This window comes from Oryzias latipes, chromosome 2, assembly GCF_053564925.1.
Source record: "Oryzias latipes strain Hd-rR chromosome 2, Olatipes_Hd-rR_3.1".
Classification (NCBI taxonomy): Eukaryota; Metazoa; Chordata; class Actinopteri; order Beloniformes; family Adrianichthyidae; genus Oryzias; species Oryzias latipes.
The window spans coordinates 34,031,054-34,056,857 of record NC_136238.1 but is presented as its reverse complement, the minus strand read 5'-3'; the positions used below and the strand labels follow the sequence as shown (position 1 = coordinate 34,056,857).

The 25,804-nt window shown below is 38.9% G+C and overlaps 3 protein-coding genes and 1 long non-coding RNA gene across 5 annotated transcripts in view; 2 read left to right on the top strand and 2 right to left on the bottom strand.

Moving 5' to 3' along the window:
- The window catches only part of LOC144987317 (uncharacterized), a 406,167-nt gene that overhangs the window by 55,805 nt on the left and 324,558 nt on the right, over nt 1–25,804 (top strand). The gene's annotated exons all lie outside the window — the stretch shown is intronic.
- Nucleotides 1–25,804, top strand: part of LOC144986688 (NLR family CARD domain-containing protein 3-like) — a 520,304-nt gene that overhangs the window by 193,215 nt on the left and 301,285 nt on the right. The window lies entirely within an intron of this gene.
- Nucleotides 318–25,804, bottom strand: part of LOC144987916 (uncharacterized) — a 41,816-nt gene continuing 16,329 nt past the window's right edge. The window contains exons 1-3 of one of the 2 annotated variants that reach the window (XM_078937720.1): nt 14,473–15,294; nt 10,717–11,055; nt 318–7,529 (exon numbers count right to left, since the gene is read on the bottom strand). In XM_078937720.1, the coding sequence (XP_078793846.1) occupies nt 7,144–7,529; nt 10,717–11,055; nt 14,473–14,650 (903 nt within the window). In that variant the 5' untranslated portion in view covers nt 14,651–15,294 and the 3' untranslated portion in view covers nt 318–7,143. Of the gene's footprint in view, nt 7,530–10,716; nt 11,056–14,472; nt 15,295–25,804 lie in introns of those variants that run through there. The other variant, XR_013651610.1, reaches the window with a different exon arrangement.
- LOC144988135 (uncharacterized) lies at nt 20,046–21,541 on the bottom strand. Its single transcript, XR_013651946.1, has 2 exons — nt 20,773–21,541; nt 20,046–20,368 (listed from the first exon to the last, which is right to left on the bottom strand). It is a non-coding gene; the product is annotated as an uncharacterized LOC144988135 (long non-coding RNA).

Below are 25,804 nucleotides of genomic sequence, written 5' to 3'. Positions count from 1 at the left end.
TATTTTTCACAGATATTAAAAAGAAAAATGCTTCAGTCTCCATTTAGTCTAAAAGTTTAATTATTTATTCTCCTTAAAAGTCATTTTATGCTCACGTCTTTGAATAAATACGTGTTTCACAGTGAATGCAGTCCTTCATATTTAAAGTTCCATGCAGATTTGGAACCAAAAGTGTAGAACATCAATTAATTTACCCTTAAACTTACCCCGGTAACGTCAAATACTCTGCTTTTTGGAACAGAGTCCAGCTTTGGATCCAGCAGAGAACCAACAAAGAGCAGAAACCCACACTGTGGGAAAGACTCCACACTTCTGACTGATGTTCACGTCCACTTTATTCTTCACAGTAAAGATTGGAACAGAACACTGAGAACCAAAAAGAACAGAGGAACAGTTCTAATGTTTACTAGAAAACAGGAATCACCAGACACAAACACCAGTCTGGTTCTTTATCTGCCTCTTCCTTCATACTTTTTTAAGAAAACCTTTTCCTCACTAAATGGTAGGAATGCGGTTCTACTAAGACTGGATCTTTCCTTAGGTGACGATCCGATTCAATTTATGAATCAAGCTCAACGGCTCACAGATCGAACCACGATTCTTGCTTTTTAATAGAATATGTTTGTACAGTTACTATAGGTATTTATTTTTACAGGATGTTTAAAAAAGTTTAAATTATATGTATTAAATCAGCATCATTTAGAACCGAAGATCAAAATCAACAAAAGTGATACAAACACAAAGATTGATATAAAAAAAAAGAAAGAAATGGGGTTTGTTACTTCAAACAAGTTTCCATCAACATTATGGTTACATTCAGCAGTATCATAACAAAAACATAAACATAATTGTTGTCACGTTGCACGGTGGTGCAGTGGTTAGCGCTCTTGTCTCAAAGCAAGAAGGCCCTCGGTTCAAGTCCTGGTTGGAGGATCTGAAAACAGTAGAGTTTGCATGTTTGTCCCTGTGCATGTGTGAGTTTCCTCTGGGGACTCCAGCTTCCATCCAAAACATGCTTCATAGATCAATTGGTTGGTCTAAATTGTCCCTAGATGTGAATGTGAGAGTGCATGGGCCCTGTGACAGACTGGATGCAGGATGTCCCCTGCCTTCATGACCCCAAAAGGGAACAAACAGCTTAGAAGATGATTCACATGAAAATGTTCTCCACAGGTTTTCCATCCTAAAAGTTCTGCAACACTTTATGTTTTAAAACATTGCATATTGAAGCCGCTTTTCTGAGCTGCAGAATTTGCTGATTCATGGTGATTCCATTAGTTAGTGGATTCAAAAGAAAATCTGTTTTCACTCAATGGTTACTAGCTCACATGCCTTGACAAATTAAAAACTGCAGTCCCTTCTTTTAGTCTAAAACAACAATGAAATTATGACAAAAAAATCAAAGATGTTTACAAAACATTTCTCATAATAATGTACACACTTTGACAACATAAACATTGTCTTAGCAGAAACTACAACAATGGTCAACTAAATAAGTTTTGTCTAAAATAATAAAAAGCAATGGCAGGACAAAATGTAGTTAATGCCTCCTTTGAACTGAATTACTACATCAAGGCTGTGTGTCATTGAGGCCACCAGATTGGGGGGGTGCACATGTAATGAAAGCTCAGGCTGATTTCACAGCTGACTTCAAGTCGTCTTTATCATTAGGCCTGGTGTTTCATCTTCCTCTTGTTAACAGATCCTAGATTTTATTTATTGGATTCAGCTCAGGGAACTTTAGTGGTTGATCAAACAGTAACATCATAGTCACTGAAAAAGATTTAGGCAATTTTGGCAATGTGGGAAGGTGCCGAGTACAATCAGTCCTCCAGTCTGACTGAGATAATTTACCCCTCCAATACCGAAACAGTCGCTGGCAGGAAGGACACAACACACTTTGTAACCCTTGTGCTATCTTAGATGACCCCACCCTTACATTGACGTGTTCTCCCTACCATGACAAAGGTGGATAAAGGTGAAAAGATTTCATGTAATCCATCGACACCAGTGAAGATCACAAATCATTGAAAAAAAATGGTTAAGGGCACTGTCTAGTGGGTCTAGATGACCCAACTCCCAATGGTAAAATGCCTAAGATAGCACAAGGGTTAAACATGATCACTAATGTTTTTAATATAAACATTTGTTAGAATGTTCTTTTTTTTCCTGGACAAAGAACATCGTTTTATTTAAACTTATACAATAAATTCACTAAATTAAACTAAGGCTTGAAATATTCCAACATTTTCCTTTTTTGTATATAAAAAAATAAAGTTCTTTCTTTTAAAAACGAAAAAAAAACCGACCAAATGGCATTTACACAATATTTTCCCATATACTGTACAAGTTTTCTGCGCTAAGTTTTTCTGTTTTTGAAGTTGAGATTTTTCTGTAAAGCCTTTATAAAAAAAAAAAAATGTTTTCGTTACAAAAGAAAAGCTTCTCACCTGTGTGTGTTCTAATGTATTTTACTAAATTACATTTATGACTGAGCCATTTATCAGCCATAAAAACTATCTCTCTCCTGTATGAGTTTTCATGTGTGTTTTTAGAATAGATTTTCGACTAAAACAGGCATCACATTTATTGCAAGGGAAAGGCTTTTCTCCTGTGTGAGTTCTCATGTGTGTTTTGAGATGATCTATACGACTAAAACTTGTATCACATTCTTTACAAGTAAACAGCTTTTCTCCTGTGTGAGTTCTCATGTGTGTTTTGAGTTTTGATTTTTGACTAAACCTTTTATCACATTCTTTACAAGTAAAAGGCTTTTCTCCTGTGTGAGTTCTCGTGTGTGATTTAAGATGAGATAATTGATTAAAACTTTTTTTACATTCTTTACAAGAAAAAGGCTTCTCTCCTGTGTGAGTTCTCATGTGTGTTTTGAGAGTAGATATTTGATTAAAACTTATTTTACATTCTTTACAAGAAAAAGGCTTTTCTCCGGTGTGAGTTGTCATGTGTGTTTTGAGATGAGATATTTGATAAAAACTTGAATCACATTCTTTACACGTAAAGGGCTTTTCGCCTGTGTGAGTTGTCCTGTGTTTTTTGATATTAGATTTATAACTGAAACCTTTTTCACAGTTTTTACAAGAAAATGTTTTCTTTCCTGTTTGAGTTCTTATGTGAAATTTCAACTGAGGCTGCCCACTAAACTTTTTACCACATTTTTTAGATGCACAATATCTTTTATCAGACCCAGGTTGGACATGACTTCTGTCTCTCCTCTTCCTCTGATCTCTGTTCTGTGGGTCTGTCTCTTCATCTGTAGTTGATGTTGATTCTTCATGTTGGTTTCCTTCTTCATCCTGACTATCAGTTACATTTAAGCTCTGCTGATTGTTTAGATCTGCCTCACTGTTCTCATCTTCCTCATAAGTAGGAATCTCCATCAAGGTATCAGTCTCCTGCTTCAGACCAAGGTGATCTTCATCCTGACTGATGCAAAGTTCCCCTGGTTCCTCTTTAATCTGTGGAGGTTCCGGTTCTTCATGTTCCACTCTGAAGTTCCTCTGCTGGATGCAGAGATCTTCCTCTTTATTCATCCAACATTGGGGGAGGACTGCAAGGACACAAGAACAGGTCCTTTTATATACTATGGTGACTTTATTTATTCTTAAGTATCAATACAAATGATTGCAGTATCATTCAGCATATGCACATTAAAAAACTTTTAATAAAAAAAGGGTTTTGTTTTCTTTAACACAACAGTATAAAACTGTGCTGAAAAAGGCCCCCCTACACCTCCCCCCTATGAGGAGAGCTGTTTCAGTCAATAAATAGTCTGAACCAGTTAAACATAGAATATATTTTTTCTTTGTTTTTTTTAAGGAAATGAAATTACAGATAAGTAATTCATAAAAGGTACAAACAGGTCTTTAATGTTATATAACTGTATACCCAAATTAAATCATGCTGAGATAAATAGGACAGATTTACTAGAAAGGGGACGGAGGGATTAACAGAAAACGTACTTTTAACCTCATTCTGTCTCCAATTATTTTGATATGAAATTACAAAAAGGAAAACAGTTTGAAAACAAATAGAATGTTTTAGATTCTTGTCATTATTGACTGTAAAGATGCAGGCATCTATAATAAATGTTTGACAGTCTCTGAGGCTTCTTTCAGCACACCAGCTGTGTTATGTTAGGAATATGCTGCTAATAAAGTTACATTCACATGTCTGTTATTGTATTCATTTTATTTAGAAATCACCTCCAGGACCGAGGTCAGGGGCCCCATCAATCGGGATCAGAAACTTGCCTGTGGTGGTGTTGGTGGGTGTGTTTATGTGTGCGTGTTAGCATGGAGGTGCTGCTGGCAGCGCAGATGATAAAAATGTGTCAAAAATGGACAGAAACAATTTGACAAAAATGGCTCAAGTTAAATTAGCCATTTTATTATTAAATATATTTCATTTTGCTTTGAAAACCTGTTCATTATTTTAAAACAGAATTTTAAATGTTAATATTAATCATGTTGAATATTATTATAATTGTATCTCTTTTTTTCAGAAACTGATTTCTAAATCAATATTTTCCAAAGTAGCTTTTTTTTTATGTTGCTGTTTTTCAGAATGACTTATTTACTTCATGAAGAGTTTTTCCAGCAGAATGAGTCTGTCTGTCAATCAATGAAAGTGGGTGGGATCTAAACATTGGCTGATCCCTGGAAATCGACTTGTGTTCCTAGATACCCGCTCTGTGGTGTTCCAGTCAGAGAGATGACATATTTCTGTTGTGAAACCGGAGGAGCTTTGTAGAATCCAAGCGCGGACACAAAAATGGAGTGGCGAACTGGGTTTTATTATGTGGCAGAGGGGATGAATGGAATGGAGGGGAGGAGAACAGGCCAGCAGGTGAGCCCACGGAACCACATCAATTTCAGCGATATCTGCATAGCTTTGCTGACATTAGAGGATCACATAGAGACAAACAATCTGTCTGCTGCAGAAGATGTAAACATGGACGACTCTGTTTTTCTAGTTTGAGGGTTCATGTGTCAAATTAACGCAGAACTGACCCTAAAACAGCCCAAAGCCATTTTTACCTACAACACCGCCAGTTCTGGTAACACTGTGGATGTGTTGAGGTGCATACTTCCCCCTAGTGTTGAGGGTGTGCATTGCTTCGTCATGTTTGCTGAAGCGACTTTGATCGATGTAGTTAGGGTGCTGCTGCTTATGTCTGAGTAAAGGAGTAGCCAATCACAAAAGCATCTCTGCCTTGTCTGGTTTGCAATCATTGGTCTTGTTGTTACACTTCAGTTACAGGGACACGGTGATTGGTCGAAATGCATTTTGGGTATGCATGATGCATGACAGGATATTGCTCACAGCCAGTCCGGTAGCAGCCAGCCTAATCTTATGATATTTTTTCTGATTTTCATCGAGATAATAATAGATCGATCCTTCTTGCTTTTATTTTTACCCTATTGAATGCTCACAGAGACACGGAAGTAGCGGCAGAAAGCAGCTTTTGCAGCAAGATGGACGGAGAGAATACCAGGATGTGAATGAACGTGATTACCGATTCTTTTGTGCTTTTTAAAATAAGTAAATCTGATCTCTAAACATCCTCCTTGTCTTGAATGGAATGTAATGATACACACAGAGACAGAAATGTGAAGGTATCTACTGTAAATCCAACTATTACTCACATCTGTGTCTATGAATAACAGGAAAAAAGATCCAGTAGTAGTTAGCATGTAGCCCAATAGCCTTCAAATGTAAAGCGACTGCTAAAGAGTATGTTAATAAAAGACAAGCCCTGAATATTATTATTCCTATTCAACCCCAAACTACAATATCAGCTGGCTGTCTCTGTCTACTGGCCAGCCAGCGGCCCGAACGCCATTGCTTTTACAGTCCAGTTTTAGTGTACTTAAATGGTAAGTACCAAGTAATATTCAAGTGAACATACCCAGTATTTAGTACTGAAATTACCATGTAGTTGAGTGGAAATAGGCTGACTTTCTTTTACAGTCCAGCTTCAGTGTACTTAAGGGGTAGTTTCTGTGGTAAATTTATGGTAAATACCATGAAACATGTGAGTGCAGACTTAAATTGTCCTCTTTTCTCATCTACTTCTACCCTTCCTCTCTTCTCTATTTTTGATCATCATTTATCATTTAGTTCTCCATGCCTCTGTTTGGTACAGTGCGATTCATGTATTGTCCCTCTTTCCCTCTCCCCTCCTGGGGAGTGGGAGTGCTTTCAGACTCCAGTTGGCTCATCCGTGCTCTGTACCTGACGGAGTACCTCGTCTCTGCTCCTACTTCTACACCTGGCTGGAATAATAATAATAATGGATTGGATTTATCTGCGCTTTTCAAGACACTCAAAGCGCTTACATTGTGTCCATTATTCATTCACTCCTCATTCATACTTGGTGATGGTAAGCTACGGTTGTAGCCACAGCTGCCCTGGGGCAGACTGACAGAGGCATGGCTGCCACTTCGCGCCTACGGCCCCTCTGACCATCACCGGGATCATTCACGCACATAAACACGCCAGTGGAGCCTCCAGTGTGGTGAAGTGTCTTGCCCAAGGACACAACGATATTTTGGCTGGTGGGTGCGGGGATCGAACCGCCAACCCTTCAATCATTGGACGACCCGCTCAACCACCTGAGCCACTGTCGCTGTGGTTCCTGTCTCCGGCTCGACTCGCGCCTTTGACTGTCCCCCCAAACACGGCTGGATGAAGCTTGTCTGCTGGACTTTATATATGTAGTTGTTGTGTTAGATAATTTAATTATTCTCTAAGAGTTCTGGTAAATCGCCTGTCCGTCCTGGGGGAGAATCCCTCCTTCATGTGGGCACCCCTGAGGTTTCTTCGTTTTTTCCGGAATCTGTTTTTTTAGGAGTTTTTCATTACCGCGAAGGGGGTCTAAGGGCAGGGATGCCAGTATAGCTTAGTCAGTTTGTTAGTTCATTTTAGTATTTTCCTATTGAAGTACCATGTAAGTACACAGTAAATTCCATAAAAAGTACCATGTAAGTACCCAGTAAATTCCATAAAAAGAACCATGTAAGTACCCTGAAAGTACCCAGTAGTTACACAATAAGTATCACGTAAATACCACTTAAGTACACTGTAAGTACTCTAAAAGAAAGCGTTACCAATTATAATCGGTTAAAATAAAAATGCTTTTTCATTTTCACAATGTAACTGAATCAAATGACTCAAAATTAAAATAAAAAAAATCAATCGTTCAAAATCATCTGTAGTTGATGTTGATTCTTCATGTTGGTTTCCTTCTTCATCCTGACTATCAGTTACATTTAAGCTCTGCTGATTGTTTAGATCTGCCTCACTGTTCTCATCTTCCTCATAAGTAGGAATCTCCATCAAGGTATCAGTCTCCTGCTTCAGACCAAGGTGATCTTCATCCTGACTGATGCAAAGTTCCCCTGGTTCCTCTTTAATCTGTGGAGGTTCCGGTTCTTCATGTTCCACTCTGAAGTTCCTCTGCTGGATGCAGAGATCTTCCTCTTTATTCATCCAACATTGGGGGAGGACTGCAAGGACACAAGAACAGGTCCTTTTATATACTATGGTGACTTTATTTATTCTTAAGTATCAATACAAATGATTGCAGTATCATTCAGCATATGCACATTAAAAAACTTTTAATAAAAAAAGGGTTTTGTTTTCTTTAACACAACAGTATAAAACTGTGCTGAAAAAGGCCCCCCTACACCTCCCCCCTATGAGGAGAGCTGTTTCAGTCAATAAATAGTCTGAACCAGTTAAACATAGAATATATTTTTTCTTTGTTTTTTTTAAGGAAATGAAATTACAGATAAGTAATTCATAAAAGGTACAAACAGGTCTTTAATGTTATATAACTGTATACCCAAATTAAATCATGCTGAGATAAATAGGACAGATTTACTAGAAAGGGGACGGAGGGATTAACAGAAAACGTACTTTTAACCTCATTCTGTCTCCAATTATTTTGATATGAAATTACAAAAAGGAAAACAGTTTGAAAACAAATAGAATGTTTTAGATTCTTGTCATTATTGACTGTAAAGATGCAGGCATCTATAATAAATGTTTGACAGTCTCTGAGGCTTCTTTCAGCACACCAGCTGTGTTATGTTAGGAATATGCTGCTAATAAAGTTACATTCACATGTCTGTTATTGTATTCATTTTATTTAGAAATCACCTCCAGGACCGAGGTCAGGGGCCCCATCAATCGGGATCAGAAACTTGCCTGTGGTGGTGTTGGTGGGTGTGTTTATGTGTGCGTGTTAGCATGGAGGTGCTGCTGGCAGCGCAGATGATAAAAATGTGTCAAAAATGGACAGAAACAATTTGACAAAAATGGCTCAAGTTAAATTAGCCATTTTATTATTAAATATATTTCATTTTGCTTTGAAAACCTGTTCATTATTTTAAAACAGAATTTTAAATGTTAATATTAATCATGTTGAATATTATTATAATTGTATCTCTTTTTTTCAGAAACTGATTTCTAAATCAATATTTTCCAAAGTAGCTTTTTTTATGTTGCTGTTTTTCAGAATGACTTATTTACGTCATGAAGAGTTTTTCCAGCAGAATGAGTCTGTCTGTCAATCAATGAAAGTGGGTGGGATCTAAACATTGGCTGATCCCTGGAAATCCCTGAGGTTTCTTCGTTTTTTCCGGAATCTGTTTTTTTAGGAGTTTTTCATTACCGCGAAGGGGGTCTAAGGGCAGGGATGCCAGTATAGCTTAGTCAGTTTGTTAGTTCATTTTAGTATTTTCCTATTGAAGTACCATGTAAGTACACAGTAAATTCCATAAAAAGTACCATGTAAGTACCCAGTAAATTCCATAAAAAGAACCATGTAAGTACCCTGAAAGTACCCAGTAGTTACACAATAAGTATCACGTAAATACCACTTAAGTACACTGTAAGTACTCTAAAAGAAAGCGTTACCAATTATAATCGGTTAAAATAAAAATGCTTTTTCATTTTCACAATGTAACTGAATCAAATGACTCAAAATTAAAATAAAAAAATCAATCGTTCAAAATACGTTTTCTTTTTCTACATTAAAACCGCTTATTCTGCGTCATAATTAAAACAAATGCAAAGAGGGGATTTTCGTTTTCACATCCACTCTGCGAATAGTGTTTCAAAACTCAATTCCCGTTTGCATTTCCAGGAGGGATGTGGGGCGATGATGTCAGTGGGTGTTAGCCCAACCAGCAAACGGCAAAAGTTTAGCATGGTGAAATCTGATAGAGCTGTTCATGGGGCTATAGCTGTCCTGGAACAGCAAAATCAGCGTGAAGTTGCAGGAGAAGATCTTCTAAATGTGCTTTTATTACTGTTCTGATTATTATTAAGGGCCTGCTCGCTCATAATTTTTAAATCTGTGCGGCCAGTGCTTCTTTCTTGGCTGGAAGAAGGTTTAGCATTAAGCTAATACGTGCTAAAAACATTAGTCGTGGAGGAACACATCTTGTTCGTTTCGATTCAAATTCAAAAATGCTGACAATGAGTCTCTGTCCCAATATTTATGGACCTGACTTGCATTATGGGACAAGTCTGATGCATGATGGGATACATAGCATGTAGCCCTAAGATAAATATCTCTTTTTACAGGCTTTTTACAGCAATTATTAGGTTAGATTAAAAATAGATTCATGAAATGACTTAATAGTTAATGATTGATTAATCACACAAAGAATTCATCTCATGACAGTTCTGAAAACACTGTCATAATTTAATTTTTGGGAAATTTTTAAAAGCTACATTTAATAAATGATTGTCTTAACAGCCAGAAAAAAAGAAATAAAAAGTATTTTGTTAAACAGTGAAGTGGAACTTTGTGGTTCTTGTTGGGTTTTGGTCTGGAAGAAACTGGATCAAATGGTTCTTTTAGTGTTAAAGGTTCCAGACTCTTGATCTCCACTGAAGCTATGAGTATGAAATGTCATTCCACAGACAAACCATCAACAAAATGATCCTGATGCTGCTGAGGTTCTTATGGAAGTGAAGCAAATCTCAGCAGAGATGCAGTTTTTCTAAACTGAAATCACTGACATTAAACAGCCTGAACATTCATGGAGCTGAACTGGACACAGAAAAACCTCCCTGTTGTGTTTCCACCCACCAATGAGGAGCAGTTTGATGAAGCTGCACTGGAGGAAGAATCAGTCCAGAAAAAGATAGGAGAACAATTCTGACATTAAGCAGTTTTTCACTGATGTGTTCAGGTTTGAATCTTTTCTGTCTGCAGGTCCATGAGCAGGACCCTGTCTTTGGGTTTTAGCTTGAAATGTAGTTTTGGAAATAGAATCTGTCTGAATGTCTGGAATTGGAGACATGGAGACATCAAAGAGGTTTAGATGGATTTTGGATTTGACAGAGAAATCTGCTGAAAAGAACTGAACTACAAACTTAGAACCACAGACGACAAAACAGATTGTACTTTTTTATCTGCTAACAATTTTCTCTTTGATCTGATAAGGTTTCCTGTTTGTCGTTAGCTGGAGGGACTAACTAAGATCATGTGATTTGAAGAATTTTGTCGGCTGCACTGACCAACAATGTCTTCTGTCTTTTCAACTGGAAGGGACAGAAGAGACTCTTCCAGGACACGCTGTTGATTCTGCATGTTTGGAGAGCTTGAAGCTCAAGATAGAACCGTTGTTGAAGTGAACATACCGATAGTGTGGAGATGAAGATCAGAGTCACACTGACCTGCTGACATGTGAGAGCTGTCCACACTTTGGACATGACTTCTGTCCCTCCTCTTCCTCTGATCTCTGTTCTGTGGGTTTGTCTCTTCATTAGTAGTTGATGTTGATTCTTCATGTTGGTTTCCTTCTTCATCCTGACTATCAGTTACATTAAAGCTCTGCAGTTCCTCTTGAATCTGTGGAGGTTCTGTTTCCTCCTGTTCCTCTTTAATCTGTGGAGGTTCTGGTTCCTCCAGTTCCTCTTGAATCTGTGGAGGTTCTGGTTCCTCCTGTTCCACTCTGAAGTTCCTCTGCTGGTTGCATTGATCTGCCTCTTCAGTCATCCAATGCTCGGGGAGGACTGCAGGGACACAAACACAACAAGGAGCCTTTTATACGTTTTCAGGACTTTTGGGTTTTGTCAAGCTTCAATAAACTTTGTGATCTTTGGAATATGAATATGTCTGAGGAGTCTGGAGGACAACAAGAGACTAATGGAAGCAATAAATATAGATGCCATTATATTATTTAATAAACGTGTCATTAATTTAAAATTGGAAAAAATAATCAAAATTGTCATTATTTAATTAAAATTCAATGCTAAGTGATTTACACAGGTTCCATTTCTAAGTTCTTCTAATATTCTACATTCTATTCTATTTCTCCATCTGACATTGACACAGTTTAAAGGTGAACTTTGTTTCAGGGTGATGGTTGAACTCCCGCCTTTTTTCTGCCTTGTGCAATCAGATGGGAAGAGAACTTGAAACTTTGTTCTTCCAGTTTGTTCTTCTGGTTCTAGAAAAGGAAAGTGATGATTCCACTGGTGACAGAAACAAACACACAGTAGTGTCTGATAAAAAAAACATCAATGAACACTCATGGATCATGTGTGACACATGTTACTGGCATCTGCATTTATGGCGCACAGTCGGGACTTGAACACACCGGGGTGTGGTTCCACCAGCACAAGCAGCTGCTCCAGATGTGTACATTGGAATGTGTACACAAGTGGCTTCTGGACAGTTTTGGAAAAATGTACACAAAAATACACAACTGGACAGACTGGACCCTCCAGCAGACAGGCTGTAGGTCAGAGGGGGGCACTGAGGGCCGCATTCCTGCATGTTTTTCCAGCATACCCTGCTCTGGCATGTTCTAATTGGCTGGACACACCTGAACCAGGTAATCAGCCATGAGTAGGCCAAGACTATCTGGAAATCGTGCAGACACACCGGCCCTCGAGGCCTGGAATTGCCCGCCCCTGCTGTAGGTAATAACCAAGTCCAAAGTGTGTCCTCTGTTGTGAGCAGCTGTGGGACATTTTTGAAATCTATGGAAAACTCACAATCATGACATCATCAATGTTTTCCACAGCTATCTATCACTATCAATTAGGTAGACAAAAAAATTTTGAAAATAAATATAACTTAAAAAAATAATCCATAAAAATAAGGGTCCATTACAAAAGTTGAAATAGATCAAATAAATTACACAATGTCTGGGCATTCTTATGATTCATGTAATGTAAAGATTTAGAGAATAGGTTGAGACGGTTGAGTAATCCATTAATGTGAGATTTCACCCAATAAAATGCTTTGAAATTACAATCAGTGCATTAATCAGAAAGTCCAGACTTTTGTGAATAAATTGTAATCGAATTTTAATTGTATTCCAATTTAAAGGGCTAATGATGATATTTTTGTATTTGAGCCAATTATGAAAAGAAGACCAAAACTCTTTTACATGAAAACATTCCAAGAAAAGATGTTCCACAGTTTCTACATAATTTCCACAAAAGACACAAAGATCACTATAACAGTTAAAGAGAGAATGTAAAAATGATTGGAAGGGTAAATATCATTTAACGGGAGTGCCCCAAAAATAGCACTGCTCATATAGCAAATCAATATATTGTGGCGATCTGGGGTTTAGCCCCGCCTTCAGCTTTTAAGACTCATGGGAAGTGGGGAATCTGGGGTCTGTTCAATTGCTCACCAGAAGTGAGGGAGCTGTGAGCAGAAGTGAGTTTAATGCTGTTTGGCTGTTGGTGGGGGTGTTCAAAATTAACAGACATAACAGACTGCCAACATATGTGAGTGTCGTTTTCGACAAACTGGGGTTGTGCTTAGCATGGGGCACGGGGAGCAGATTCGGACATGTCAAGTGGAGCCGCTACTAAGTAAGAGGATATTTAATTTAGACTTGGGCACAACGGTACTTACCTGGATAGTAAAGGGTGGTGATTCAGTGCTTGCTATTTAGTAATTAATGCACTTCAGTTCTGCTGTCATGAAATATATGGCAGAGGATGGAACGGCCTGAAACTTGTGAATCGGTGTTCCCGCCTTTGAGAAAGAGGTGCGTAAAAAAAAAAAAAAAAAAAAAAAAAAGAGAAAGAGGTGCGTGTGTGTGAGGAGGAGAAGGGGAGGGGTAGTGGGTGCAGGTTGCGAGGTGAAACGGCACACGGAGACCATTGTGGAACACCTGGATCAGCGGGTGGCTTAAATTACTCAGCTCATTCTAATAATATCATTCTTCACTAACTATAGCAGACATTTTTAATACTTGTCTGTATTTTCCATATCCATTTATTTTTACGGTTGTTTAGTTGGTGATAGTAACGTCTAAATAAAGACAGCAGGTAATGCTGGCTGGAAAACAGCTGCACTTTTTCAGACCATAAATAAACAATAGATCATTTGTTTATGAAAGTATTGAGAATTTTGGAGGATTTTAATGTTGGTGTTGTACAAAATTAGGAAAATGGCAAATATTTTGGAGTAATCCCACTGATGAGTTCTGTAATTAAGTTTTTAATGTTTTATGAGACCTAAACATGATTTTCACAATAACAGGTTTTTAAATAATCAAATCCCTCTGATATGTTTCACAAAGACACACACAGGACCAAAGACACACACAGAACTTCACAAACCAAGCAGAAATGAACTTATTGCTAAAAATGATGTCAGGAGTTCAGCTCTAAGAAAAGGACAAAAGAGCAAATAAAACGGAATAATTTGATTTATTATTTCTAATTATTAATATTCCCTGGCTTTGTTTGTGCATATTTGCTTAATTTCACAGAATGTATTTATTATTCCGGATTAATATTCCTGTTTGTTTTTATTTACATTTATGTTTAAAATGTTAAAATTAAGCTAAAGTTTTAAAGGTTTTAAAGTTTAGCTTTAGTGTGTTCAATAAATGTTTATCTTGTTCGGCCCGCAACCTGAAGTGTGTTTTGGATTGAGGCCCCCTCTGCAACTGAGTTTGACCCCCCCCCCCCCCCCCCCCCCCCCCCGCCCCCCCATAATACAAGTCTAGAAAATTCATGCATGTTTTTGTGTGTAAAATGAGCAGATAAAAATAGGGCACACACAAGGATGTCCGCAAATCGTGTGTTTTTTTTTGTTTTTTGTTTTTTTGGGGGGGGGCGGCGCTAGGAGGTTTTTAGTGGCGCCCTTCATACCACTTAGTGTCCATGAAATAGCCCTCGCTCTCAAAAAGGTTAGTGATCCATGTGCTAAGTAACAAGCAAACATATGTTTTCTATGTAATTGTTACTTTAAAAGTTATAATACATAAATAATGAGTTATTTAACATTCATTCATTCATTCATTACATTTAGTTAGGTGTATAAGTTATATCTGGCCTTTTGAGGACAGACACTATGCTGATGTGAAGAACCACCACTAACTAACAGACGGGTCACCAAAAAGAAAAGCATGAAGCTCAAAGGGCTTCTCTGTTTCTTTGATGAAGGTCACATACCTATGTGGTGTAGCTCTAGCTGCAGCTGTGGTTTCCAGATGACATCCAGCAGTCTGCGCTGACGACAGAGCTCCTGCTCGTACTGGACGATGGTTCCTTCACAGAGTCTGCAGATTTCTTCAGCAGCAGCAGCTAGTCGCTCGCTGATCAACTCTCTCAGAGACTGAAGGGAAGACATGGTTCCTGCTCCGATCTTCAGCTCCAACTCCCACAAACACCGCCGTCCTCTTCACTGCAGCTCCGATCGATCATCTGCTAGTCTCACAATCACAGCAATCCACGTTGTCTTTCCGTTCAACACTTCTTCACTCATTTACGACACTTTGGAAAATGCTGAGAGTCCCACACGAACCACGTATCGTCTTTTCTGTCCAAAAACCTCACAAACGTCCCAAAAAAACACCACCGACCTCTCAACACAAGCTAACGCCGATGGCCTGCTAACAAGCTAACGCTGCTAGCGCCTGGTGCTGTTCACTTCCGGGTCACGTGCAGGAGCTTCCTTTAAAAAGAAACGTATAAACTGCTTAACTGAACCTCAATATGGTCCAAAAAGCCTCAAATATTTTTAAACAGTTTTGATTCAGGAGATAATAAAGAAAAGAAAAGAAAAGAAAAATAGAAAAAAATGTATGGAGGAAACTTTTTGAGAGCTGCTGTGACGTCATTACGCTGTGTCTCATCAATGTTCAGATTTGACTACAAAACTATGGAGTCCTATACTGTTCATAATTAAATAAATAAATATTTAATTAAATAAATAAATATGGCCTCATGCATATACACAATCAACCAATAAATCTCTCATAAATATATAAAAAGATCATGAAATTGTGAAAAACCTGCACACTGATTTTATATAAGCCATTATATTATTCAATATATTTCATTTTGCTTTAAAAACCTGTTCATTATTTTAAAACAGCATTTTAAAATATTCATTTTTAATCATGTGGAATATTATTATAATTCTGTCTTTTTTCAGAAGCTCCTATTTCAAAATCAATATTTTCCAAAGTAGCTTTGTTTTTATTTCATGTTGCTGTTTTTCACAATGGCGTATTTATTTCATGAAGAGGTTTTTCGGGAGAATGAGTCTATCTGTCAATCAGTGAAAGTGGGCGGGATCAAAACGTTTATTGGCTCATCCATGGAAATCGATTCATATTCCTGGATACCCGCTCAGCGGTGTTCCAGTCAGAGAGATTACATGTTTCAGCGATATCTGCATGGCTTTATTGACATTAGAGATCAAATAGAGACAAACTGTCTGCTGCAGAAGATGCAAACATGGACGACTCTGTTTTTGTAGTTTGAGGGTTTGTGTGGACCAAACCACAGAGGAGCTCCGGTAGTACCCCGTTGAAACACTCCTCATTCTTACGCCATTCACTCAGAGCTCACATCGTGTCTCATGTCGGCTCGCAGGAGGCGAGCTGGCGGACTGTCAGTCAGACCAGGCAGCTGCGGAAAGCGGAACAAGCCTGCTGAGGCCTCTTGAACCTTATATTTTTCTATTTTCAATGAGACAGTGATTATAATCAGGTCCTCTGATTTTTTTTCCCCTCTCTGGGAATATGTTGAACCTTTCCTGCGATGACGTATCTGACCGTGGTCGGAAAACGCAGCGGAGATCCGGGATTGATTGAGCAATTCTGCAGCCAGGGTTTACTCCAAGAATCAGGCTCTGTACTTTGGAGGAAAGATTTTTTTTATTATTACTTTTCCAGGGGACAAGGCAACAGACCCTTAACTTGCGCTCACACACTCACTCTCGCGCTGCCTGGGCGCTCTGATTTACACGTAATTTATGACGTATTTTGACTGCAGGACCTGAAGTAAAGACTCTCTGGGATGATCTCATGAACTCAAACATGGAAACATTACAATGTGGAACTATTCCAAATAAATAAACCTGATCTCTTAACACTCCATGTACATTGTGCATCCATGCATTGTTACTGAGATAAGCACAAGCAACCGCTCCATGTGGCTATCAGGCTAAAAACATTAGCTGGTAGCCCCTCCCACACGCGGCATGTTGCGTTCATGGAACTCCAGTTCATAGACGTTTTGTGGAACTCCAACAACCACTCAGCCTAACTTAGGCCACTACTAGATGTTAATAAGAAGATGAAAATTGCAGAACCGACCACAAAATCACCTGAATTATGCACACTCGCCCAAAACCACTTTTATCCGCAAATTTAGAACCAAAACTGCCCAATTTCGTGTAAAACTGTGGATGTGTTGAGGTGCATACTCCCCCTAGTGTTGAGGAGAGTGCATTGCTCCGTCACGTTCGCTGAAGCATCTTCGATCGATGTAGTTAGGGTGCTGCTGCTCATGTCTGAGTAAAGGAATAGCCAATCACAAAAGTGTCTCCGCCTTGTCTAGTTTGATTGACAGATTGACTCATTCTCCTGAAAAAGCTTTTCATGAAATAAATACGCCATTCTGAAAAACAGCAACATGAAATAAAAACAAAGCTACTTTGGAAAATATTGATTTTGAAATCCAAGGTTCTGAAAAAAGAAGTAGAATTATAATAATATTCCACATGAATAAAATGAATATTTTAAAATACTGTTTTAAAATAATGAAGAGGTTTTTAAAGCAAAATGAAATATATTGAATAATACAATGGCTAATTTAAAATCGGTGTGCAGGTTTTTCACAATTTCATGATCTTTTTATATATTTATAAGAGATTTATTGGACACACCTTCTCATTCAAAGAGTTTTCTTTATTTTCATGACTATGAAAATTGTACATAACAAAAAAGTGTGAAACAACTGAGAATATGTCATATTGTAGGTTCTTCATAGTAGCCACCTTTTGCTTTGATTACTGCTTTGCACACTTTTGGCATTCTCTGGATGGGCTTCAAAACTGTTGAGAAATGCAGAAATGTGTGCTGCAGATCCCATGTTTGCCACTAGAGGGCAGCACAGCAGCTTCAGTCTTTGTCATTGTTGCTGTGTGAGCCTGAAGGAGCTTCAAAGTGAGCTGCAGCTTGGTTCAGACAAACCTCCACATTCACACACAGATGTGATCCTGAAGAAGTCTGAACAGAACATTTCAGGAGAACTCTTCAGTCCAGAACATGAGCCTGCATTGTTCCTGAAACTGGGATCAGAGTTCTGCTCTCTGCTCCAACAGAACCACCTTCATGAGCTCCTGGTTTCTTCTGGATCCTCCAACATTCAGACGCTCTCTGACTGAGTTCATGTCTGCACAGAAACCTTCAGGATTCTCTTCTTCCACACGTCTTTCACTCTGAAACTCTCTTCTGAATGTGGATCATCTCAGTCAGACGTTCAGCAGCATCAGAGCCGTGCATGTGCTCCTCCTCATGAGTCCTGAAGCTGCACCGTCAGCTGCAGAGCTTCAGAGCTGCTTCCTTCTCAGACTTTCCACTTTCTTTGGCTCTCTGGCTCTGATGCTGCTGCTGCTGCAGAAAAACCAGCAGCTGCAGAAAAACTCTGCAGAGACTCACAGAGAGAGGATGGAGGCAGCAGATGAAGCTGCTGCAGACTGACAGCTGATGGAACTGAAGCACTTTCCACATTCTAGTTCCAAATGTTCTACAGAATCCATCAGAGCTTGAAAGTCTTCCTCAGTACTCGAGTACTTTAGTTCAGCAGCTCCTCTTTTCCTCTAAGGTGAAGCTTCATGTGGACGACTTCTTCTTCTCTCCTCTTTTCTGGAGCTTGGGCTCCATGCAGTCTGATCAGCTCTGATTTGGGCTTCGTTGATGTTTGTGATCAGGAACTCTGGATTCTTCTTAGAAGGAGACGTTCTGCCTCTTTAGCAGAGAGCAGAACGTTGATCTGATCTGTTGGAAGCCACTCCATCCTGAAGCTGCACTGCTGAGTTCCTGTCCACCAGGGGGCAGTGTTACGGCTTTGCCTGCCTTATTATTCTGCTCATCTGTCAGGTTGGGACTTCCAACACACAAACATTTGACCTTTTCACTTTATAAAAAAGTTTGTTAAACACTTTGGTGACTTTCAGATTTATAAAAACATTTTTTTTTATTTCTGTAATTATTGGTCTAAACTTTTCTTCCTGAAGGCTGAACTGCAGCTTTCCTCAGGTCTTTCATTTTCTCCATTTTTCCCTCCTTTTCTTGGCTTCCAGCTCACCAGGCATGACCTAGACGGCGCCCTCATGTGGACGGATGAACACATGACAGAGGGGAAGGACAGAGCTGCACAGCAGGGACGAGCAGAGACCTTTGGGTCACGTGGAGTAACAATAAAAACAGAAGAAACTCCAATAAAACCAGTAGAACCAGACTGGAAAAGCTCAAAAAGTTCAAAAAACCTCTTGAAAAATGCAAAACTATATGAACTCTGAACACTAATGACAAATAAATGGTAATTAAAAACCTTTATGGATCAGAACCAACAGAAATAACAGGTTGATGCTGGTCAGACGTGCACACACAGGACCCTAGGGGGGTTTGAACACCTGGGGCCTGTTTCAGAAAGGAGGTTCAACCAACTCTGAGGTTGAACTTGAACTCCGAGTTGGTCAATCGGGAGATTAACAACTCTGAGTTTTCTGTTTCAGAGAAGCTGATCCGAGTTAGATCAATCAACTCTGAGTGGACTGATTCGGAGGTGAGCGTGCGCACCGCGTCTATAAGAAGCCATTATCAATGGAGCGCAGATATTACGAGTCACCATGGCAACAGTAGAAAAAAAGAGGTCTGCGTATTTTTCGCCAGCTGAACTTGACGTGCTGCTGCAGAGTTACAGTGAATATGAACACATATTCCAGAAGAAAAGCAACACCGCTGCATCTGCAAAACAGAGACAGTTAGCGTGGAAAACATAGCTGCTCAAGTTAATGTCTAAGTTTGCATTTAAGTCATTGTTATAAAATATTGGCTGTAATAATTTTTTAAATAGCGTACGGTGTGAAATAAAAAATGGGGATATTTAGGTGTACTTTTGAAGTGTTTATCCTGGTGTAAATGCATGAAATGCTGCATAGTGTACAGAACCAATCTGGGGGGAAAATGCATTTAACGTCGGTAATGTTTAGAGGACTTTTTAGTTAACCTTCCCCTCTTGCAAACTTTGGTCAGTTTAATATTAATACATGCAATTGTGTTTTTAAAAGTGAACTTTTGTCTACTGTTGAACCTTTCGCTGCGCGAAGACTTCTCCTTTCTTTTCTCTCGTCTTTCCGACCGACCGTGGTCAGAAGCGCAGGGGAGATTTCCTTCAGGGCCGAAGGGAATTCTCCTTCGGGGTTCACTTCCCGTTGGAAACCCTCAACCTCCAGAGCGGAATAAGAATGACTCCAAGACAGTTATTCTGGGAATCAGGGCCGGCCCTGGACTTCTGGGGGCCCTAAGCGAAATGTAATTTGTGGGCCCTCTAACTGATCAGCAGCATCAAAAAAAACACAGCTGTTGTTGTAATATAAATGAGATCTGTCTATTAATACATTTGTGAATTATTGTTGCTGCCAAAGAATTGAATACAGTATATTGCCTGCATGTTGGATGCACATTAAGTGGTGCTAAACAAATTTTAAATGCAAAGAAAAAAAAGAATGACAAATGTATATAGATATATATTTTTTAATGTAACATTAGGCACTCAACAAATGACATTCACAAAACTCCAACTTATTAAAAACAGCAACTTAATTGCAAATCAAATGACAATAAAACAATCCAACATAAAGAACACAACAGCTCAATGAGGGGATTTTGGAAAGTCAGAGTCTTCATCAGTCTGAAAAGGACCAAATCCATTCTTACTGGATCAGAGAGTGTGGTTGGCCATTCAGCTGGACCAACTGGATTTGAGGTACCGGTAGGTGGAATTTTGGATCCAGTAGGCTCCTCTTCCATACACGCCTCTCTTGGAGCCTCTGGAACATAAGATACATAACTTAAATAAAAGCTAACAGTGAAAAGTAAAACAGTCAAATGTTTCTCTTTCTACAGTAGAAGTGGTGACAGCAGTTTCTCCTGCAGCTAAAAAACAAGAATTATTATTATACAATATTCAATGATAAAGCTAATAAAATATCTATAGCAGAATACTAATAATATATTGGTTCGTTTAAAATCTGTGTGCAGGTTTTCACAATGTCATGATCTTTTTATATATTTATGAGAGATTTATTGTTTGATTGTATATTTGCATAAGGTCATATTTCATTAATTTAATTATGAACAGTTTGGAGCTCCATACTCTTCAGCTGCTGTTTATGAATAAAAGGGGTTATGCAGACACTGTTTTTTCTATTACTTTACATGCTTTTATTATTACCTGAGATGAAATCTTCAGTGAAGTCAGGAACATCTTGGGATGTGGACGCTGCACCTCCTCCAATACTTTTTGAGAGCAGAAGAAACTGTCTGATGAGACACAACTGTGCAAAACATCATCATTATGTAAAATAATGCATGTGCAAACTACAAATAAGAAATAAATTTACCTATTTATAAATAATAAAATGTGAACAATAATTTGAGAATAAGTGGAAATCTATGACGTTTATACACTTCTTTTTGTATTATTTTGTATGTTCATAATTTTAAAATTAGTACATTTATTTTGTTTGTCATTTATAGATGAGAACCTTTATTTCCTATGTATTTGGCAGTTTTCATTCTCCATATTTCATGCCAATGCAAGATTTATGACACACTCATTGTTGTAAAACTCAGACTACCTGTCTATAACAGATAAACAGCAGTTTTTATGATGTAATAAACCGGAAAATGCAGAACGCACTAAATATGTGTTAGCAAAACAATGAAACAAAACGATAACGTGAGTTAAAACATTTTTCAGCCACCATATAGTTGTCATTATTTACTTTTCTTTACTCTCCGCCGTTTAGAAGGTCATGTCCGACCACATCTTGGAAACTTGGGTATCAAAATTATTTTCGAGTTTTCCATTGGAAATTACGACAAACGGGGTCGTTTATGTGCAAACTTCAGCTCAGACACATCGCTTAGTATTTTACGTAAATTGCGCAGCTGCACAGAAATGCTGGATAATGTAAAAATAAAGCCCCAACATCCTCCAAACTTACCTTGTGATTGATGTTGAAGTTATTTATCTTTTTTTCGCTCCTGATGATAAAGTCTCTGAGGCATGACGTTTTCTTGTTGTCGCTTTGATCAGCGTGACAAAATGTGCTGTTTTTTTCTTTTCCCCAACTTTATTGAAACAAAATGCGCTCGTAAATGCACACCGTGCCAGGCTCAGATGCAATTATGTTGACCAATCGTTGCTAAATGGTGTAACGTCATTATTTGGGTTGCCAGATTGGTTCATGTGTGCTGACAAGGGGGATCATTAAAGTGCAGGCAACTTTCTTTTGCACAACATTCAGAGCACACGTTGGTAAGGAAGTTCTATGAAATGGGTTGCCAGATTTGGGTCTTTTTTAATTTAATTTTTGTCGCCACTTCGGGGCCCTGCTGGTGACGGGGGCCCTACGCGGCTGCGTAATTCGCGTATAGGGAGGGCCGGCCATGCTGGGAATGACACCTTCTCTTTATTTAACTAAGTGCTCCGTCCTCCGAACACACAATATATACCACGCACACACCTCTGCTCCGTGCTCACCCCCCCCCCCCATCTGCACCTGCAATCGCCCCTCCCCTTCTCTCTCATGGATCGCACCCCGCTCAGCACACACACGCTGCAACACTACCCTTGTATTGATCAAGTGGTATAGGTTTTTATGGGATTAAGAAAGTAAGCAGTGCTAGCAAATTGTGTTTCCAAAAAGTAATTGTTACATTAATCTAATTCAATGTCCCTGATTTCATTTTCATGTAGATGCAATCCTGCAGGAATTAAAAGAACATGGCAGCAGCTAAAAGTGAAAAAAAGAATCGAGTCTTCTCAAAATCCTCGTAAATGTAATTCTCTAGGAATTAATGCAGCCTCCCCGTCTATTGGGTCCTCCAAAAAAGAACAAGCCATTCTTGTCACTTAGACCGTCTCTGTGTGACGGACATTTGGGCAATGAAGGTTAAAGCGAAAAATACCGCTTCGTCTTTAAAAAGGGGAGGGGACCGGCAGAAACTTTGAGTTTGGAGAATAAAACCTGCTCCCGACCAGGTTTGGTTCACAGCATAAGTAACCATGGATACTGACTCCGAGTAAAAGTTACCTCTCTTTCAGAAACGGGTTTGACTTACTCTGCTTTCTCTGGTTTAACAAACCTCCCATTCTGAAACGGAAAACCCAGGGTTTCCCTGATTTCAGGGTTAACGCACTCAGAGTTTACACTTAACCTCCTTTCTGAAACAGGCCCCAGGTGATCTGTGCAGCGTTGCTCTCCTTCCCCCCATGCTTCCCTTCTCTCTGGCTCTGGGGGCCTCACGGCGGTCCTGCTGGTCCTGGCCTGGGTGGCGGATTTGGTCGCCCGGGGGGGCGGTTGTCCCCTGCCTGCTGCTGTGTCGTTGGGGGGGGGTTCCGGCTGCCGTTGCTGCTGCGGTGGGGGTCTTGGGGTGGGGATGGCTGGGCACTCTCCCTCCTTCTTTTCACGTTCCACCATCCATTTTAGAAGAACATAAACACTCACCTGAGCACAGGTGTTAGCTCACCTTTGCACTAATAGTTTGCATGATTGAATGACTGAAATATCTCACACTAGTTGGTTTAAAGGCATAAGTATGCGTGTGAACACTATCTGTTTTGTGTACATGTTGACATGTGGACATTTTTGCAGCTAGCAGGTGTGTTGATAACATTTGAGTGTGTTTGTGGACAGGCCCCGCCCTTTTTGTACTACATTTGAACCTTACCGTAATGATAAACAACCAGTAAACTTGTTGCTTTATGCTGCTTGATTGTCTTATCCCCCTTCCCCTCCTATTATCACTCTCCTAACCCCCCCCCCCCCCCCCCCCAACGTCCCTCTCTCTTCTTCCCTCCTTTCCTTTTCCGTCCGGTCCAACACCAAAGATTTTTAAACATGGTTGAAATCAATAAAGTTTGGCCTCAATTACAAAAGGGGTTTATTCAGACATACCTTTGGTTTGTATGAAGTTTAATAACCCCTGTAGTTAAAGTAAAATATGTCCAACACAAGACGTCCTCAGCTCTCATCTGTCTGCCCAGCTGTTGGACAGGACAAGTTTTAAAAAAGAATGCGCTTATTGTGCATTGGCTGCACCTATTTGGTGTCACCAAGATGAATTTCCATCCCTTAATGTTTACATACATTTAAGTATTGTTTGTAACTATGAAATGACCGAAAGGTTACTCTGGTAATCACTTTGTTACTAAAAACCTTTTTATGATTCTAAATGTATGGTATTTTCTTTACTATTTGTACTGTCATGACAGCGATGCTGCTGTCAGTTTACCTTGTTGTTGCATCTTCAAAAGTGCAGATTAAAATGTGACACTGAATTTGAAACAGCAATTTCTGCATCTATCATTAAAGTATTTATTAATAGTACAGTGGAAATTAGTAGATCTGGTTAGAATGTTGATTTACGGTATGCGCCCCTTAATTTTCTGGTTGTGCCCCTAAAATTTTCAGTTGGGGGCCACAGTGCTCCTAGTGAAAAAAGTTAGTCTGGAGCCCTGTCAACATTAAATATTTCTCCTCAGCAGATGGTGAACATTAGTCCAATAAAAACAGGAAAAACAGTTGTTCTGGAGGGTGATTCTGATTTTTAGATAAATGTGATATTTTTCACAGATATTTAAGAAGAAAAATGCTTCAGTCTCCATTTGGTCTAAAAGTTTTAACATTTATTCTCCTTAAGTCATTTTATGCTCACGTCTTTGAATAAATACGTGTTTCACAGTGAATGCAGTCCTTCATATTTAAAGTTCCATGCAGATTTGGAACCAAAAGTGTAGAACATCAATTAATTTACCCTTGAACTTTTTTGGAACAGAGTCCAGCTTTGGAACCAGCAGAGAACTAACAAACAGCAGAAACCCACACTGTGGGAAAGACTCCACACTTCTGACTGATGTTCACGTCCACTTTATTCTTCACAGTAAGGACTGGAACAGAACACTGAGAACCAAAAAGAACAGAGGAACAGTTCTAATGTCTACTAGAAAACAGGAATCACAAGAACACCAGACACAAACACCAGTCTGGTTCTTTATCCAAATCTTTTTGAATAAATTTTTAGGAAAATTCTTTCCTCACTAAATGGTAGGGATGCGGTTCTACTAAGACTGTGGATCGTTCCTTAGGTGGCGATCCAATTGAATTCATGAATTAAGCTCAACGTTTCACAGACCGAAACACGATTCTTGCTTTTTAATAGAATATGTTTGTACAGTTACTATAGGTGTGTATTTTTACAGGATGTATGAAAAAGTTTAAACTATATGTATTAAATCAGCCTAATTTAGAACCAAAGATCAAAATAAACAAAATTGATACAAACACAAAGATTTATATAGAAAGAAAGAAATGGGGTTTGATACTTTAAACAAGTTTCCATCAACATTATGGTTACGTTCAGCAGTAACATAAACAAAAAAACATAAACCTGATTGTTGTCGGGTTGCACGGTGGTGCAGTGGTTAGCGCTCTTGTCTCAAAGCAAGAAGGCACTCTGTTCAAGTCCTGGTTGGAGGATCTGAAAACAGTAGAGTTTGCATGTTTGCCCCTGTGCATGTGTGAGTTTCCTCTGGGGACTCCAGCTTCCATCCCAAAACATGCTTCATAGATCGATTGGTTGGTCTAAATTGTCCCTAGATGTGAATGTGAGAGTGCATGGGCCCTGTGACAGACTGGATGCAGGATGTCCCCTGCCTTCATGACCCCAAAAGGGAACAAACAGCTTAGAAGATGATTCACATGAAAATGTTCTCCACAGTTTCTCCATCCTAAAAGTTCTGCAACACTTTATGTTTTAAAACATTGCATATTGAAGCTGCAGAATTTGCTGATTCATGGTGATTCCATTAGTTTGTGGATTTAAAAGAAAATCTTTTTTCACTCGATGGTTACTAGCTCACATGCCTTGACAAATTAAAAACTGAAGTCCCTTCTTTTAGCCTAAAACAACAATGAAAATATGACAAAAAATCAGATGTTTACAAAACATTTCTCATAATAATGTACACACTTTGACAACATAAACATTGTCTTATCAGAAAATACAACAATGGTCAACTAAATAAGTTTTGTCTAAAATAATTAAAAAAAAAAAACAATGGCAGGACAAAATGTAGTTAATGCCTCCTTTGAACTGAATTACTACATCAATGCTCTGTGTCATTGAGGCCACCAGATTGGGGGTAGTCACTGAAAAAGATTTAGGCAATTTTGGCAATATGGGATGGTGCAGAATAC